The 19,292-nt window shown below is 32.5% G+C and overlaps 1 protein-coding gene across 2 annotated transcripts in view; it reads right to left on the bottom strand.

The window, feature by feature from the left end:
- Nucleotides 1-333: 333 nt before the first annotated feature.
- Nucleotides 334-19,292, bottom strand: part of FAM126A (family with sequence similarity 126 member A) — a 65,318-nt gene continuing 46,359 nt past the window's right edge. The window contains exons 11-12 of one of the 2 annotated variants that reach the window (XM_016159556.2): nt 5,912-6,207; nt 4,546-5,117 (exon numbers count right to left, since the gene is read on the bottom strand). In XM_016159556.2, coding sequence (XP_016015042.1) covers nt 5,939-6,207 — 269 coding nt within the window. In that variant the 3' untranslated portion in view covers nt 4,546-5,117; nt 5,912-5,938. Of the gene's footprint in view, nt 5,118-5,911; nt 6,208-19,292 lie in introns of both variants that reach the window. The other variant, XM_016159553.2, reaches the window with a different exon arrangement.

The following is a 19,292-nucleotide window of genomic DNA, read 5'->3' on the forward strand; positions in this document are numbered from 1 at the left end:
AATCTGCACTCAAGAGATAAAGACTCATATTAAAAATAAACGGGCAAAGCGTTATCTAAATTTACCTGTGCTTCTGGTATGACAAATAGTCAGCCAACGGTTCATGACCCATGGAGCTCATCTTTCTTTGGATGGACACTAAGGGACCTCTCACACTTTTCATCCCTCAGCCATGTAAAACATAAAGCCAGGAATGAGATGTCACTGTCCTATGGCTTACTCTCAAAAGCTCTCAATGGCTCAACTCACCTAAGTTTTCCTCCTTTATTTTCTTCCTCCACACATCACGACTTTTGTAATTTTTATGAGAATTTTTTAATGAGTAAAATGATCTGGAAAAAATTTTTTTCAGTTTTTATTTCAGTGAAACAAGAGGCAACACTGCTGTATAAAGTATTGCATATGGAGAACATTTACACAAATATACAAAACTTCAAAAAACTAAACTGTAGTTTATTTCCATAACCTTGAAAAGGTCGAGAGTACATAAAAATATCCAAAGTCATAGTTTATTCTTTAGGAATGTAAACTCTAGGAATACAATTAGAAACATGTATACTTACTAGGAAAAAGTTAGTATCACTATATGATTAGAAGTAAAGATAAGAAGTATCCAATAAATTCCACTTAAGAGAAAGCAACAGTATGTGAAATAAGATCTTGAGTTTACTAGTAGAAACTTCATATCAAGACACAGGTAGGAACTCTACAAAAACAAAAACATCTTCCAAAAATATTCACTGCTAGTCTCTTTAGATATGCACAAGTTACAAAGTACAAAAGACAACATATTCATGTTCTCTAATGAAGAGTTTAACAATATTAAACATAAATGTGAATAATTCAAATTTTTGAGTATAATTTTACTAAGCAACAAAGCTAAAAGTACAAATTCATGCTAATTAAAGGACTAGAGTTTCTATTTTTTCATCCAAAGATTGGGAAGACATTATACAATCATTTCTATCTATAATGCTTAGTTTAAGTACCCATCAAATTATTTCTTTTGTTTAAATGGCTTTTCAAAAATATTTTTCAGTCACATTTTTTAACTACATATTTCCTTGATGTGCTTCCTTTTAATAAAGTATAGACGTATTGTGCCTATAGACTCAAATGTTAAACAGCCTATTTTAAATATTGGTTTAAAAGTATGCCTCAGCGCACATTTTTTCTACAATTTAAATTTAAAGGTTTAACACTTAAATTTTATTCTTTCAAAATAGGCAAAATCCCTTAAAACTGGGATCATTTTTATCTATTTTTGTTTAAAAAATATATTTCCCTTTAATTCAATATTTTGTTTTTAAATGAGTAATGTCTGCTAAGCAGTTGCATCAAAATTGAAAAGGGCAATAAAATATTGCTTTTTCAAAATGAACTCTGTCATTTAAGGACTGAGAATTTCTACTCTGCAAGTCTATAGGGCTGCCTTAAAAACATAATTGGTGATGTACAAGGGATCCCAGGGTGCTCACTTGTCCTGGGCCCTCCGGGAAAAGTCTACTTTCTCTCTCTCCTCGCTTGGATTCCAAAAGGCAAATGCTGGGACCCAGCTTCACTAGAATACCTCAGGTATTTCAGTATTTGAACAGTGGGAAGTTAGATAATTTCAAGAATCTTTAGAAGTTTAAAATGTGGAATGGAGCTACAATTTCTGCCCAGATCCTCTGAGTGATGGGGTGCAAGGCCCCAGTTTTGTGGAGGATACTTCTCATGATAAAAAGGTATTATTCTGGATACAGAGGAAGTCTGTGACCAAATGGTCGTATCAGCATCTTCATGAGAAAATAACCTACAAAAGCCACTCCAACTTCCAAATTTGAAAAGGTTAGTGGGAAGAGAATAGTAGGGATACTTACGATTATTACCATATTTAGCATTATCCAATATTTATAATAGCTATACAAAGTTTCAAAGGTATAAATAGTACCAAACATACTATAAAAGAATTCTACTGTTAATATAACTCCATACTCCAGAAAATTATCTGGTGGAAATTAATTGGAGCAGAAATTCATAACCACACCATTGAATAAGCCTTCAGTTTTTTAAAGAATGTACACATGCAAATTTGTTGTTCATTCTATAAAAATGTAATATCCCTTTCATACTTAAAATTGTAAACACCTACAGCTCTGATTCAATTTATGGTTAACAAGAAAAATATAAAATGTTACATTTTTATTGTAAAAATAAATGAGAATCATTAAAATTTAGAATTAGAGGACTTAAGAAATCAAGTGTCATTGACGCTATTAAAATTAATTCACCATTAAAAACAATGAAGATTATAATGACCTAGTATCTAACATATCTGATCTAGGGTTGTGAGACCACTGAGAAAAGTGATTTGTTTGCACTGTGACACTGTCTTCTCAAACTTTAATGTACAGAAAAATCACTTGAGGATTTCGTCAAAATGCAGATTTTGACTCGGCAGGTCTGGGGTGACTGACAAGACGCCAGGCAATGGCAATGCTATTGACCAGTCCTCAGACCCCACGACTGGCAACGACCTAGAATAATATCAAACTCAGTTTCCATTAGAGCCGTTGAAAATTAAAATCTGATCTCTCATTTGTGCCAGCTAATGTTTCCTTAAACTTATTCTACGTTTCCTAAGCACCTTAACTTGCTTTAAATGTCAACCTTTTAAAATTAGTTCTTAAGACTATTAATACTGTTAGTAGCTAGGGAAAATTCTTTGTTAAAGAATTACAAACAGACAATAGGAAATTCACAGTGGCATTTTACAAACATTATAAATTGTATACAGGATTCTTATTAAATTAATACTATATCAACTTTCACTGTCTAGTTGCCTTACTTTTTTTGTTATTATAATTTATGCCAATACATCTTATTATGTTACTAGAACTACAAAAACAACATTTACTTATGCTAAAAATCATATCTATTAAGGGTTAATGAATGAAAATAAATCCATGCCTTTTGAATAATTAGATTGAAAAATGGTAGCCAAACCAGCTGTAGTCAGAACTGCATTCATACTGTAAATGTGTTAACACTCTTTAAGACACACACATTTTTCACATACTTGAGCTCTGCATAAGCAGGTACATGAAAAAAACTAGCATTTTCTCTGTGTGACCACAGCTAGGGACCATGAATAAGGAAACTACTGTGTAATAACAGTAAAAGAGACCCAGTGGACCACTCCCTAAGCCTTCTTTCCCGGTCATCTTACTCTCATCCTCAGCCATACTTCCTCTCTCTTGCTCTGAATTATTACTGAAGTATTCCTGATTTACAGGGAACCTCAACCATAGCTGAACCAGCAAATACCAAACATTTATGTCCATCTAGAGGTCATACAGTTTTCTATAGTTACATACAAGTTTGTTTAGCTTCCCCATACTGCCTTTTTTATTTTTATTTTTTGGTTGGGAGTAACTACATTGATTATTCTTTCTATCATAACAAGAGCATTTAAAATAGGCCTGTTCACAAAATAAGAAACACATTTAATTTTTTTCATATTTCATCATTTTAAATTTAAGAACACAACATAAATAACCCTAAATTAAGTTAATATGTAAATGTCCTTTGTCCATATTTCACGCTTAATTTTTTCATGATATTCTATAGATGAAAAATTTACCTAATATCCTTCATGTGAAGACAAATAATATGATTGACACTGGCATCTTGAGAGCTGTTGCAGATTACAGTTTCTGGGAATCTTCAGTGATGTGCACTCGGAATTACAGAAACTCAAACTAGCTAGGACTTCCAAGCCAAGCAGCAGGGTAAGTCAGCTTTATGGTCCATTATGTCTTAGAAATTAAAAGAAATTTTCACCTGCTACATCCAGATCCAACACCTCAAAACAACACATCCTCCAGCAATTTGATTTTTGATATAAAAATGTTCCAAAGACAGGAACAGAAATCCTTCTGCCCATCCCTGGAATCACATAATAGTCTAAGTTCTGAGTTACCAGGCATTTTCCAGTGTTTTATAATCTTAAAGATGGTCCGGTTACAAACATTCTTATCAGGCATTTTTCATACAGATCATTTCTGTTTTTTCACACGCCTGGTTTTCAAACTGGCTTGCCAAATGGCCAGCTGTAGAATTCCTGGAGTTGTACCTCTCTCCCTCATCCTCTAAAAACAGTTCCCATACATGGAGATTTCCTTTTTACTCTGAAGGCCAAGCACAGAGCTACCAAAATAGGAGTCATTGGGGGAAGATAAAACCATCTCACATGAGAGGTAACCAATCTGACTAGACAACCTGCTAAAATGTGTTTTCACATTAACCATCTTAGGTCAACAGAAACAAAGAAAAAAAAAGACTCAAATCGAGGGGGAAAAAAACACAACCAAGTAATAACAAAACCATATTTCAGCTTACCGCAACCTAAACCTTATTCCCTTCATAAAGTCAAGATAGCCTTCAGAATTTAAGACATCGGGGCTCCTGTCAGGAACAGGGATGAAAGACCCTGGGCACTTTCATAAAGAAGCAGTCATATTTCCAGATTCACTGGTTATGTGAAAAAATGCTTATAAATTAATCTGTGGACAAAGTAATGCTAATACTAGGAGGTCTCTGCTGACCCGATTGATGCTTCACTGAAAGTTCAGTCCTTTCAGAGACGTAAATAAGCTTTTCTTCTTGGAGACTGCAAGCGGAAAACCTGTTGGCATCTGTTCCAGTCCCACAGCCAACAGCAGATGCTGGGTTATGTGGGACTGTGACACCACTGACTTGTTCAAAGGATTTGCTAAATACGGTTGCAGCAGTCTTAGCCAAACCATGGCTACTAGGCTTGGGCAGAGACTGGCTGGTCGTCAGCGTAAGTCTCTTCAAGGAGAGAAGCTCAAGATTCTCACTTTGGGCTCTCTGAGTTTGTTTTCGAGCAAAGTGATCTTTGCAAGACTCCCCTGTAGTTTCTTTTTCTTTTCCTCCAGTTTTGCTTCCTCCTGATCGTCTCTGAGTCTTTCCTACACTTGTCTTGTTACTAGAATTGTGACTACTATTAGATAAACCTGACTGGCTGGTACTAGATGCAGCCCTGGAATAAAATCCCTCGTCAACTTCAGATATGTCCATCAGTTCTTCTTGACCTGTTAATTCTGCATTTCCTAAACAAAGAAATAACAAAGATTAATTAACATTAAGTACTTTCGGTAATTCTTTTTTCACGATTAATAACAAGTCGATTATACTTTAAATAAATTAAACTTTAGCATAATTAGGTAAAGCGACAGATTACAGACCAAAATCTAAGGATAAATCAAAACATTTATTAAATGTCAAAAAAGTTCATTGTATTAAATAACAGTAATTTAGAGTGTATTACACAAAAAGCATGCCATAAACCACAGCCCACTGTGTTTTTAGAAAGAGTTCTCTTACTATTCATGCAAAAGATCAGAAACAATTAGGGAAAACACCACACAGTAAAACCAGGGGCAAACTCTCCCCCAGCAAAAAAGCAGTAGAAAATCGAAGCTCTTACCAATGAACTTTTTAAAAAAATGGTATTAAAATATTTTAAAGATTTTTTAAAGGTTGTATTCTACGTTCTAAATTATTTTACAAAGATGAAAAAAATACACCACAAGTATCACAAGCTCAAATTTGTTAAAATTCTATGTACGTTATCCTTCATATAAAAGATGACAAATATATGAAGATGAAAAAATAATTTTTGATCTCAAAACATTAGCAGAAATTTTGGAAGCAATTTTCTGCCTCAATTTTCATAATTTACTCAGAGACAATATAGGTTTGACCATTCCAAAGAGCATTAAGAGTCATCGAGAAATTATGGTGCATAATTCATGCATTTTGATTATTAGATGACATGCAAAATTTCTGTGACTGTGCAACTGTTGCTTAAAACATGCAGCAGTGGCCCTCTGCCATGAGATACCTTGGAGTGCAGCTATAAAGTGCTGTGCTAAAACTGCACTCTGCCAGGTGAGTTTATTCCATCCTCCATCATTTTTCTTACAGATTTTTGCCTCCTGATCTCTGGCAAGCCTTTGCTTTCAGTTCTAGGATCTGTGGCTGTTTCCTGCACACCCTGTAAATGCTGAGCATCAATCTCTCCTACTGTTCTGCCTTTTTCCCCATTCCCGGTTCTCTCTCCGGCCACATTTGTGACACTAATCTCAGGAATGACAAGGATGCCCAATTCAGTAGTATCATTATTGTTGTCAGGTTGCTCTAGAATTGAAGATGATAAGACAAAAGGATGGCTGAAAACAAAACAAAATAAATATGCAAAACAACAAAAACAAAAGATCTGAAACAAAAATTGGATGGCCGAATGTTATGGATTAAGTCTAATATTTACACTGTAGAAATTTTCATCATTTAGAATACTGACAGCACTGGACACAACAGGGTCATATTCTTTAGTTTTAAATGACAATGAAAAAACTCACAGAGCATCAACTCATGTTCTGCATTTTTTCACACACATAATTGACATGGACTATGAAACAAATTTTTTTATAAATCAAAATAGGATTTCTATTGTTTTTAAGATAATATTGTGACCACTTGAACTCATGTAAAGCCTCAGGCACATGTTCAAAGATGTATAGCTAAAATTCTAGCTTGTGTCGAGGAACTAAGCCACTCTGGAATTCCTCGCTGTACATTTAAATTCTACTTTTTTATTAGATTACATTGAGGCTGACTTAATAAACCACAATATTGAAAAATGCTTATTCATTTTTGATATCATGGTTAATAATGCTATTAGTGTAGATTTTGTCTCACACACCATCTTGTATATTAGAAAATATTAATGTATATAATTAACTAGCCTACTCCTTTGGACTCATACTAATTCCCTAAATTTAGGCTAGATTGTAACAATTCATTACTAAACTGGAGAAAAATGAAAATAGATTTGGAAAAATAAATTATCTGTTGGTCCCTTATTCTGAAAAGGGCCAGGTAATCAAAATGAAAGAATGAACCTTCTGATTAGTTAATACTTGGAAACAATCTTTTCTGTATCTTAAATCACAAAGGCTTTTATTTAAAGCTATCAAGGAAACACCTATAATAAATGGGAAAAAATAACATGACTATGGGCCAGTAATGAAAGCTAACGTTCAAAACAACATAAGACAATGCAAAACAGTATACATTCTTAAAAAATGTAGACCACAAATCTGCTTGAGGACATTACCTTATTACTTTCAAATTTTTTTCATGATAGGATTATCAAGCTCTCATTAATGGTGCTAAAGCACGTGAAACAGTAACAGGTAATGAAAGAATGGAGGCCAAAGCTACATATTCTTGTGGGTTCCAAACTTTGCAGCACATTGGTATCATTTGGGCATCTTTAAGAACTACTGATGCCTGGCTCTCATTCTAGACCCTAGACGTTCTGATTTAATTATAATGAGATATAACTTGAGCACTGAGATTTTTAAAAGCTCCCAGGTAACTAATATGCAGTGAAGTTTGGGAACCATTGCTCTATTCTGATTCTTTCAAATTTTCGAAACTTAAAACAAAAGTTTTTATGGATGCCCTGGTTACCCCATACCCAGCAGCAATATGCACTTCTGGAGGTCCTCAAACCATCATGTTTCCCTGGGGTGGTGGGCCACTGTTTTGGTATAATAATTTCCCATTTATTTAGTGCTTCAGAAAAATTGGACTAAAGGCTCTCTAAATGAAATTTCTCTTTCCTAGGCAGGCCAAAGCATGTTGGTAATGTAGTAACACACTGCAACTTCTGAGTGCCCCTCAAACAGAGGTTTAATGAGACTAGAAAGTTCCAAGCAAGCCTATCCCCCATTGCTAACAGCTGTCTTCAAAGAGAAAGCAAGTAAAATCTCTTAGTGAGGTAAACACTAGAGGCCACTGCAACTGAAAGTAAAATCACCATGGCACTGTTGGGTGACAACCAACAGCTGTCCATTTATATTGTAAAATCAGTTTCACAAATATATTAAAGGGACCAGCAGTCCACAAAAAATGATAAACTGTAGAAATTATTCAGACGTAACAAAGTCAATGAATATTAGGACTTAACAAAATTTTAAAAGGTAAACATAGGTGGCCTAACAGAATAGAAAATACTATTACTTAAAGTGAATGGCACTAAGTAGTTTTTTTTTTTTTAAGAGTGTTCACATATATTACTCAATCATATTCTCAAAACAGGCAATTTGACTCCCATTTACAGGCAAGGAAACTGAGGTTCAGAAAGAGCTAGACAACTATTCAGTGGGGAGCTAAATGGTACAATCTTTTGACTTCAAATGTTCATTCTAACATCTATAAATTCTAACTCCTCAATTTTTTAAAGTTAGTATGAGTTAGAAGTCCTCTGACATCCTTCGATTAGATTTAACTTACTTGCTTAGATTCCTGGTCATTTCAAAGAAAGCAAATAATTTACTTTGGCTGAAGAGAGCAAGAGCAAATAAAAGTCTCTAAGAAAACCTAAATAAGTCATAACTCTCAAAAGTAGTTTTTTTAATTGCATTTATTTTTAAAAAGATACCAATGAAAATTATTAATTTAAAATGGTGCTACAATGATGAAAATTTAGAATTCTGCAAGAAAAACTAGAAAATATCAAGAATAATAATATAAAGCAGTACTAGGCAATTAGACTGTAAATCACATTTACTGGGATAGTGGTAAAGATCTATAGCCCAATAAACAATGATATTAATCATTTTTAAACATGAAATTTAAAAGTAGAAAAATAAAATCATGTGGTTTTCCTCCAGTACAAATCTCTGACTAATTAATATATGCATGTTACTCAAAAATGGCAACATTTTTAACTTCTCCTTAAAGAAAATTCATAAAAAGAAAAGCATGAAATTCTGTACATAGTTCAAAAGAACAAAAATATAATTTTCAGGAAAATTACAGAATAAAGAAAGATAATTCTGTAACTCAAACAAATATTTGTGACATGACCTTGCTCTCCATTATCTCTCCACCTTCTCCTATACAACTCTGTGACCCGATCCCCCTTCATACATCGTCTTACTGGTCTTACTGTTCTCTAGGTCTGGAATGCTCTTTCCCATATAGCTATACGGCTCACCTCTTCACTTCAAGGTTTTTTTCTCAAAAACTTTCTTCTCAGTGAAGCCCTCCCTGATTATCCCATCAATATCTCCCATATTTCATATACCGTCTTCCCTACTTTGCTGCTTCTTAGCACTTAATCGCTCTACACTCACTCGCAATTATTCCTCTATCTTGTATACTAGATGTAAGTTCCATGAGGGGAGGGTTTTTTGTCTGGTCACTGCTATATACCTAGTACCCGGGAAAGCAGTTTGCATACAGTAGGTGCCCAATAAATACTTATTTGATGGACTGAAAAATTTCCTATTATGAGGTGAATTTATTATTAGAATAAATGAAGGTGAAAAAAGTGTAGAAGACCTGAGAAAGGTAGGCTAGAAATGTGTTACTTGAATTTATAAATAATATACAGCTTTTGGTAATTAAAATTTTTAGATGGCAGAGAAAAGCAAAGGCTGCTTTGTTTTGGAAAAGTGAATCAGCTACCCCTAAATGTAAGTTTAGTAAAATGCTTAATAACATCAAAAAGATGATTTTAAATCTGTAGTTCTTTTATTATGCTATACATAGGCTAACATATAGAGCTAAGAAGAGGAAGTTAAATTATAGAGATGTTTTAAGGGAATATAAATGCATAAGAAAACAGAATCTGTTTAAAAGCTCGGAACTTAAAAATCTATGCAAAAAGTTTCATGATTGTTCTATACCTATAAAAATAATACTTACATTTGACTTCAAATAACTCGAAAAGTTCAAAAAAGATCCAAACAGAAACTTCTCAGAAAATATTTTATTTGTATAACCTCTATAAATAGGTAACCTTCTCTCCATATACAGAAATGAGGAGAGTTAAAGAATACTTTTAATAGACATTTCCAAATTGGTTCTCAAAGGCACTCAAGTCATTTCTCCCTACAAAATTTCTCTGGCTTTGAGGAAAAAAAGAAAAAGTGAAACAAATTGTAAATATCATTAAAACTGATCATGAAAAGCTGTGCTTTCTTCCATATGTAATTTTAATCCCAAATATCTACTTCATCAATGGCACTCAGGAAACTCTCTATCCTAACTTTAGCTTTTATATTTTCAAAGCTGCCTTATTTACTAAAAGTGACAATTTAAATTAAGGAACAATTTATTTATTCACAGAATTTACATAGCTTTTTACTCAGACTGCTTTATGAGTCTAAAGGAGGGTGGTTATGACCCAATGCATTTACAAATTTATTTGTAAAAACAATAAAATAAGCTGAAGCTTTTAAAAAAATTAATCTGTCTTAAATGTCTACATCATACGATTTTGACATTAATTATTAAGTATTTTAGAGTAAACCTAAAAGAAAGTCATATATATATATATTTCTTTAAAAGTTATAAGATATATTTAAAATGTCAAAAAATACCTGAACAACTTTATATCCTTTAATCCAGTCAGCTTATGTTTATAATTTATTCTATTCAATGGAAGAAAAATGCTATCTATATTCATTAAGCTATTCATTGCAGTGTTATCTATAACAGCAAAAAGTTAGAAACAAATTTTTTAATATATTAAAGAAATGATTAAGTAAATGATGGAATACCAATTCAATGTGGTATTATGTAGCCATTAAAATATTTAGACTTACTAGGAGAATTTAGGAAAATGTTCAACAATGTTAAATGAACAAAAGCAAAATACCAAAAAAATTAATTTTTAAAAATTCAACTTAAATAGAACACAACTATAAAAAATATATACATATACGAAGAAATTTGTAAAAATCATAACTCTTTAAGTATTGGGATTATTAAGTAAATAACCTACCCAGTTTACTATCATGTTGTTACACTATTTTTCAATATAACAAGAAAAGAAGGAACAAATTGCTCAGTCTATATTATATATTTATCATTCATTCACTCATTCATACATTTAACTATTATTTATTGAGCACCTACTTTGTGCCAGACATTGTTTTAGGCTGTGGAGTTTTAGGCTCAACAGTCAACCAGACAGACAAAGACCCTGCCCTCACAGAATTTATACTCTAATATGGGAGTTAAGTAAACAAGAGAATTTTAGATAGTGGAAAATGCAATGAAGAAAATAATAATGGGAGAGCGTAAGCAGATGGGAGGGGGGAAGTCTGCTGTAGATGGGTATCTGGGGGCAGCTCTTTGAGGGAGACATAGCTGAGCTGAGATCTGAATGATGAAAAGGCACTGCCACAAAATGATGTGGAGGAAGAGCTCAAGCTGGCACTTTTTCATCACTGAAATCTCAGCTCAAATACCCCAAATGGTTAGTAAAAAGTCCAAAAGGCAGAAATGGCGTAGTACGTTGAAGGGTTAGAAGGAAGGGCAAAAGGGGTCTTCAAATGAGGATAACGCAGTACACACGAGGTCACATCACTAGGGCCGCCTATGCCACAGCACAGAACTTAGATTTCGTTCTGATTGTAATGGGCAGTCATTGACAGGTACACAGATAAAGTAGTTGCATACTTTCTTGGCATTTCTTATCAGTAGAAGTCACATTTGTATAACAAAAAATATTGGGCATGAAGTATTTAGAAAAAATAACACTGTAACAATTCACAGCCTGGGCCAGTAATTTGCAAGGCAGATTAGAGAAAAGGGAAGCTGCTATAGAAACACAGAATGCAAGTCCTGGCATTTAAAGAGCTACACTCTGAGCAAGGACATAAACAAAGACTAAGAAATCTGGCTCCAGAAGCCAGAGGTAGACTTTCCAGATAAGAAAAAAAACACCTGGGGCACAGAAAAATGCCGCCAGGACCAGAATGACTCATTTATAGACACACTGGTTAGGAGCTATTCCAGTTTCCTTACGTAAAGAATAATTCTCCTTATTGAGGTGGATTTAGTCACTCTCAATAATTTCTTTTGTCATCTTTATTGTGTCTCAAGTTGAAAAAAAAAATCCCTTTGAGAATTGCAACATGTGGCTGCTACTGGACCAAGTGAATCTTTCATTGTGATTAAAGATCCTCTTGACCAGGCGGACTAAAAACAGGTAAGCAGCATTTATTACAAAACTATCTATAAAAGCAGTGGGCAACGAATGTCCCTAAAAAAGAGATTGGGAGAGCAGACGGGTAGTGCTCAATACTAAGTAACAATAAATAATAACTTTAGTAATCACAGCAAGAATTATAAAAGGCCTATATAGTAAAAAATGTAGAACATGATTTATAAACAAGTGTTTTTGCTTCATAAGACCAATAATTTTGAAATATCTTACTTCTCTGTATATAATTATTTTAGTTTATTTTACCTAGAAATAGACTAAGATTTTTGTTTGTTTTCTTTTAAAGTTGGTTAAGCCAAGAATTTGAGACTACTTTTTCCTCTTTAAACCTAATGTTCATTAATGTTCCATTGAACCAACATGATATTTTGCAATGCTAACTTTGGCCAGAAGGAAATGCTTTTTGGTCAAAATGTTTTATCAACTATATTGGGAAAGGAAAATTTGTTTCTCAAATAGCATCGTAGAATCTGAAAATAATGACGCTTCAGAAAATGATACTAAAAACATTTAAATCTTTCTACATAACTGCTAGTTTTTTCCCCTAAATTTCCTTAATAAGGATAGACAACTTTTAAAATAAAAACATAAGTATTATACATTTCTAACTGCAGATGTAAAATTCCAATACCAATTCTTTAGAGTTTGCTACGTTTTGAGTTTAAAATGATCATTTCTACGTTTCTCACAATGTTTTTGTAACTATGAGCAACTTTGTTTCAACTAAATGCTTTTCTCATAAAGTCATAAAATGAGATTCACAAAATAAGTGTACAATTTCAAGACTTATGAGTATCTAGAGAGACATGGCAGTATCTAGAAAGAAGACTACTTTATGTTTAAAAATATTTATAAATAATTTTTAAAATATTTAAGTGAAATACATTTCTTATAATTATTCAGGTTTTGTCTATAGTTAGAAAGTTAGTAATGTCCTGTTTCATCAATATGTTATAATACAATAGAAATTTAACATTTTCTACATCAACAACCAGTTTTTAAAAATGATTTTTCCAACATGAATTGCATCTTTTATTGTCCTTTTTCTTTTCTCATCTAATAAGTTGGTACTAAACCACTGAGCAAACTAAAACAAATAATTTTTTTGTCGTTTTTTAAAAACATAATCACAGGTCTCTGAATTTTGTTATAACCATTTAAATTTATTTAAATATCTTGGCATCCTTTAAATAGAAACAATATTGAAAATGCAATAAAACTGCGATAACACCACTTTCACTTTCTTTATAGTCAATCTATGTAAACTGTATTTTGTTTGATTTTCCACTTAAACATGCCATATAATTAATTAAATACTCTAAAATTCTCAGGGCATTTATTTTGCACTACTAAGTTGGAAGACTTAAAAATATATACAGTTCTTCTTTCAATTATTTTTCACTACTTAAAACTTCGTACTCTTGGATCCCCTAAGTCAAAATAATCAAATGCGATGTTATAAAAATAAACCGTTTAACACTATGCCAGGACCAAAAGTAGAGCAAAATGGAAAGGATCTAGTTTAAAAATACTGCTTTTATTATTAATAAGTACCCATTGCAAACAGTTGTAGCCATACATAAAAGAGAAATACAAATTCAGTCTACTCTATTTTCATGTTAATTTGAGATTAAGTGAGAAAATGGGTATTAAAACAACATTCTAAAGAATTCTGACTGCCATGGTGATATGTCTGATAACAGAGTACTGTACTGCAGGGCTACTAAAATTACCAAACAAAAAATCATTAAACTGATTGTTACTATTTATAACATATGTATACTTTTGTGTTTGATATTACACTCAAACTAAACATGTTTATTTCAAATTGAGAAAATCTGAATGATAAGTTTGAAAGACTTATCATTTTATGAAAGGGCTAATCAATCACAGGACCATCTGAACAGTAGCTAGCTAATAAAAACTTAACAAAAACATAATTATGTAGCTAATAAAACAAATTAAATCGTTTTTAATTAATAATCAGATTTTATGTAGTGCTTTAAAGCATACCAAATGCTTTTCACTTACTTATTATCTCACAAATGCACAGTGGAAAGAATGTTGGGCGGTAGTAACACAGAATTGGAATTTCACTAAATATGCCTTTTTATTAGATAAGTAGTCGGTAAAAATTATAAGCGTACTTTATTTGAAACCATAACTTAATTTAGGGGATTTTTATATATGAAGGAGTGGTATTTCAACAACTTTTAAAAGGAAAGAGAAAAGTTACATTATTCCAAGTACATATAATTTTTTAAAAGTGGAAGCGCGAGTCATGGTGCTAGTAGGGGTAGGGAAACAGACAAAAAAGTAGCAATTAAATTTGTTCTGGAAGGAAAGAAGGAATGGAAAATAAGTACAGATATATGAAAGAATCAAAATGGTAAGAATTATACAGGAATTTAAGAAAAAAGGGCTCTTGTAGCTTATAGGGTAGGTAATGAAGGTAGCTTTAGAAGCAACACTTAAGAATGACTAGAGAACTGAAGCATAATTCTAAAAAATACTTTGTTTTCCTTTGAGCTATTTATTTTTTTAAGGAAATATTTTAAAAAATAAAACTGCATTTTAACTTATTAAAAAAACTATTTCACTATTTTTTCTTATTTTTCTTATTGGAATTTCCATTTTGATTCTTGGTATGGTCATAATCTACTCATTCTTCTCCTACCTTATTTAATAATTTTTAATGTTTATGCTGTTATCCTTCTCTCATTGTATTTTACTTTCAAATTATGAGTTCTAAATAGACCTCAATCTGTACATTGCTTGAAAACCTAGGTTTAAAAATTACACACTAAGTGAAACGATATGCTTAAACGAATTAATAATATATTAAAAAGCTATTAATTCTGAAATTATGACTCTTAAAAGTTAAAAGCAGTAAATCTACATTGTAATTTTACTCTCCAAACATATATATTAACATAGAATTATAAAGTCAATAAATTAAGTGAAAAGGGGGGGAAATCAGGCAAATATACTAGTTGTCAAACATGTCTCTCCAAAATAATACGTCAGTTGAAACCAGCCTTTCTTTGATAATCACCCTATTTAGCCAACACGAGAATGCACTGTCAGGCCTAAATCAAAATTACAGGGCCTTATAAACTCTCCGGTGTACAGCGCTGGGAGTGGGGCGAGGGGTGCTGGGGTAGGAGAGCATCCGGGGGATACATGGGAACTCTCTCTACTTCCCACTCAGTTTTGCTGTGAACTAAAAACTTCTCTAAAAATATAAAGTCTACTAAATTAGGGGCAAGCAAATAATAGAACTGGTCAAAATACAATTCTAGAAATTTGGGTTGTTATTCAATAATAAGACCACAACAAGGGATATATGTTCTGACATGTAGAAATGTCAAAGCTAAAGTAATTTTTTATCTTCCAAAAGAATACTTTGCATTAGCATATAAGCTGTGTTCTTAACTTTAAAAAAGGATGGTAGATCTGTGAAGCTTCAGAGAATCCTGAAATACATTCCATAGAGCTCAAAAAAAATTTTAATGTAAGTAATTAAAACTATCTCAAATTAATTTTTAAAATAGTTTTGGCTGTGAAGATAAAGAGATTTTTCTATTACAAATAAGAGAAAAGAATAAATGTGATTTATTGTTCCAATTTAATGTATTTATTTACATGTATAATATTTGGTCATTCAGACATGCAAACACATCAATGTGTTCACATAGCTTAAATATTTATATTCCTTAATGATAAAAGGCTATGAAAAGAAAAAAAGTAAGAATAGAAAGTTCTGTTTGGTTACTTCTATGGGAAAACCTTTTACTCCTCTCCCTCTTCTCCCCAAATAGGCTGGAAAAAGAAAAAAGGAGAGAGGCAACAAATACAGAAGCAACCTAAATGTCCATCAATGGATGAATGGTTAAAGAAAATGTAGTGTATATACAATGAAATATTATTTCATCATAAAAAAGAAGTAATTTCTATCATTTGTGGCAACATGGATGGACCTTGAGGGAATGATGCTAAATGAAATACGTCAGATAACAAAAGACAAATACTGTAAGCTCTCACTTATGTGTGGAATCTAAACAAACAAACAAAAATTTCTGATATAGAGAACAGACTGGTGGTTGCCGTGTAGGGTAGAGGGCAGGACTGGAGGAGGGAGATGGGTGAAAATGGTCAACAGGTACAAACTTCCACTTATAAAATAAGTAAGTGCTGGCAATGTAATATAAATGTACAGCATGGTGACTATAGTTAATAAAACTACTTTTGTGTGTGTGTTTTTAAAACTACTTTATATTTGAAAGTTGCTAAGAATGTAAATCTTAAAGTTCTCATCACAAGAAAAGAAAATTTGTAACTACGTGGAACTATGGATGTTAACTAGACTTATTGTGATCATTTCACAATATACACATAGATTGAATCATTATGTTGTATACCTAGAACTAATATAATTGTACATGTCAATTATATCTCCTTTTTAAGAAAAAAGACATAAATAAAAGAAAAAATAGGAAAAAAAGTAACTACAACAACAACAAAAAGAGCCCAATTTCTTTCTTCTTTCTCAGCACTGGCAGTTACAAAGAAGGAAGCAAGAGAAAAATAAAAAGAATATTCCTTAAAGTTCATGTTTCTTGTCCCTTCTCCTTCCCCAGACCTCATCATCACTGGCTTATTAAAGTTGCATATTCCATGTTCCTACTCTGTGATACACTTTAGGGTCTGGGAAGAAATCCCTGCTCCCAGGAAGGCTAGTGTGGTTAAGGAAGTGGTAGGGATATAGGCATAATGGGGAATGAATGACAAAACAAACAAAGAAATTCTAAATGTGTTTTCACACAGTCATAAGCTAAATTTACAATCTACAGTACTCTGCTCCAGAAACATTATGGGATGAAAAGGCTTTGGTGCGTTGGAATCTACAAGCCTTTTAGCACTGTTTCTGCAAAAATTTAATACATAAATACATTAAATTTTGTTGTAATTCATATATGTAATTTATATATGAATATAATAGATATAATTTATATGTAAATTAATTAAAAACTCAATTTATAACTTAAGAATTGCTTATGTATGTAAGAACTATAGCAAAGACACCTATCTTCCCCATGAGAAGCCAGTGTCAGCTAGAGGGCCCAGAACAGTAATAAGGTCTTCAAGTAAGAATGAGAACCACAAAGATGGAAAACAGAAAAGTTTAATTCAGCAGAACAGGGTAACAATGAAAAATACTGCTCTAGGAAGGAAAGCCAAGACTACCCTTCAAAGGGACAACCTACATGTAGAGGTAAAGGAAGAACTTAACTAGGAACATTTTGGAGTTCATTGGGAATCCACATTACAGAAAAGTGGTAAACAAGACTAAGCTATATTGTCTATCTGCTCCATGCACTTGGCTTGCTTGCTATAGCTCATTTTCTTCTAAATCCTCATTTGTGACTTTTTTGTTATATACAGGAGTTGCCCAAGTGTTAGAGTTATGAAAGCTGAATTAAGTGTAGGGGGATAAATGATAAGGAAAGATACTTTAATGATGCTGTAGACCTACGACATAGTGTCAGCTCCTTAAATGGTGGCCAAATGTAATCTGGAAAATATGTAAGTATCTAATAGATACAATATATCTCAGGTAGTCCTTTCTCTTTTGGTAACAATTCCTTTATTCTGGAAAATAACTTCTATTTTATTGCAGGGTACGCATCTTATTCTGTTAAATGCATGCACGGCCACACACACACACACACACACACACACACACACACACACCTGTTTCTCACACACATATGCACAAATACAACTGAACTTCAATATTTCACATTTTTAACTGCAGGACCTATATTTCCCCCCCTAATTCCCAATATGTCCACATGAATATCAAGAAAGAAAAGTGGAAAATAAATTAAAATTCATTTTTGCATTTCCTGTAGCAGTAGTTTGGGAGCTCTCATGGCCACAATGAACCCTATGGTCTGGTACATAGCCTCTGTGCCTATTTTCACCTTTAATGCCAAAACAGAAAACATGACCTCTAGGGAACCACAAGAGCTAATTAAATGATTCTCTACCTGGAACCCAGTCCTGTTCAGTAGCATAACTTTCATTAAAGAAACTGAAGAATTTGACTGTATGTTTTAAATAGCATAATTTGCCTTGCTAATGACAAACATTACCACTCTTTTATACTTTCATAAAGAATTTTCAAGAATTGTCATATGACTTTAAAAAAGAAAAAGACTCAAAATGATCATTGATTAAGCTGGTAAATTTCATCATCATTCTTTTGTTTGACGTAATATCTCCTAGATTCACTGAGAAAGAACAATGGCTACTATTCTCATCATCGACTTTCTATTTCACCATGTATAATCTCATTCTCAGTTTTGCATTCCTCTGTAGAGACCACAGGGATGAATGGAACCAACTATATCAAAGGAACTACCATTTTCATCACAGTTTATAGGAAGAAGAAAACAGAATGGATTTTGCTTTACCCCTAATACATATGTTTGCTTAGGGCAAAGAAGAGGCTTTTTGCTTCCCATACTATGGTTAGCTTCTGAGAAAGGAGATAGTAGCCTTCTTACACTGATTCTTGCCACTACAATAACTTCTAGGTAGAAGGGGAGTTATAAAAAAAATAAATAAATAAGAAATTAAATAAAAAATAATTATAAGAGAAGGGAGAAAAATAAGCAAGCATCAAGAAGGCCCTGGTGAATAAAATTGACTTCCAGTAGAATTTTTGAATAATAAAATGAAGCAATCAAGAAGGAATATTAAAACAAAGTAACAACCTTGGAAGAAAATTAATTTCCAGAAAACACAAATGCCTAGAGTTGTATCAAACTATGGCATTCTTTATAGGAAATCCAGAAGAAAATTGTTAAAGTCCCTATTAGTTGTCTTATTTCAACATGCAAGTTTATCTGCTAAAAAGCTAGTTGAGAAATCAGAACCATTAAGGAATATTTGCAAATAGTTGTGCATAGAAACCCAAAATATATGAATAATTTTAAGATGCATTTTCCTACTCTCTTACTCTATTGAAATATAATTAAAAAGCCAGTACAATGTTTAAATAAATTTCATTCATATATGTAACATAAGGGGCTCTAATTTCCTTATTGCCTGACACTCATAGATAACAAATTAGAAGTTAAATATGATCCAAGAGCTCTTTCTTTCATGCCACTATGATACTATTTAC

This window comes from Rousettus aegyptiacus, unplaced genomic scaffold (genome assembly GCF_014176215.1).
Source record: "Rousettus aegyptiacus isolate mRouAeg1 unplaced genomic scaffold, mRouAeg1.p scaffold_m13_p_13, whole genome shotgun sequence".
NCBI classification, from domain to species: domain Eukaryota; kingdom Metazoa; phylum Chordata; class Mammalia; order Chiroptera; family Pteropodidae; genus Rousettus; species Rousettus aegyptiacus.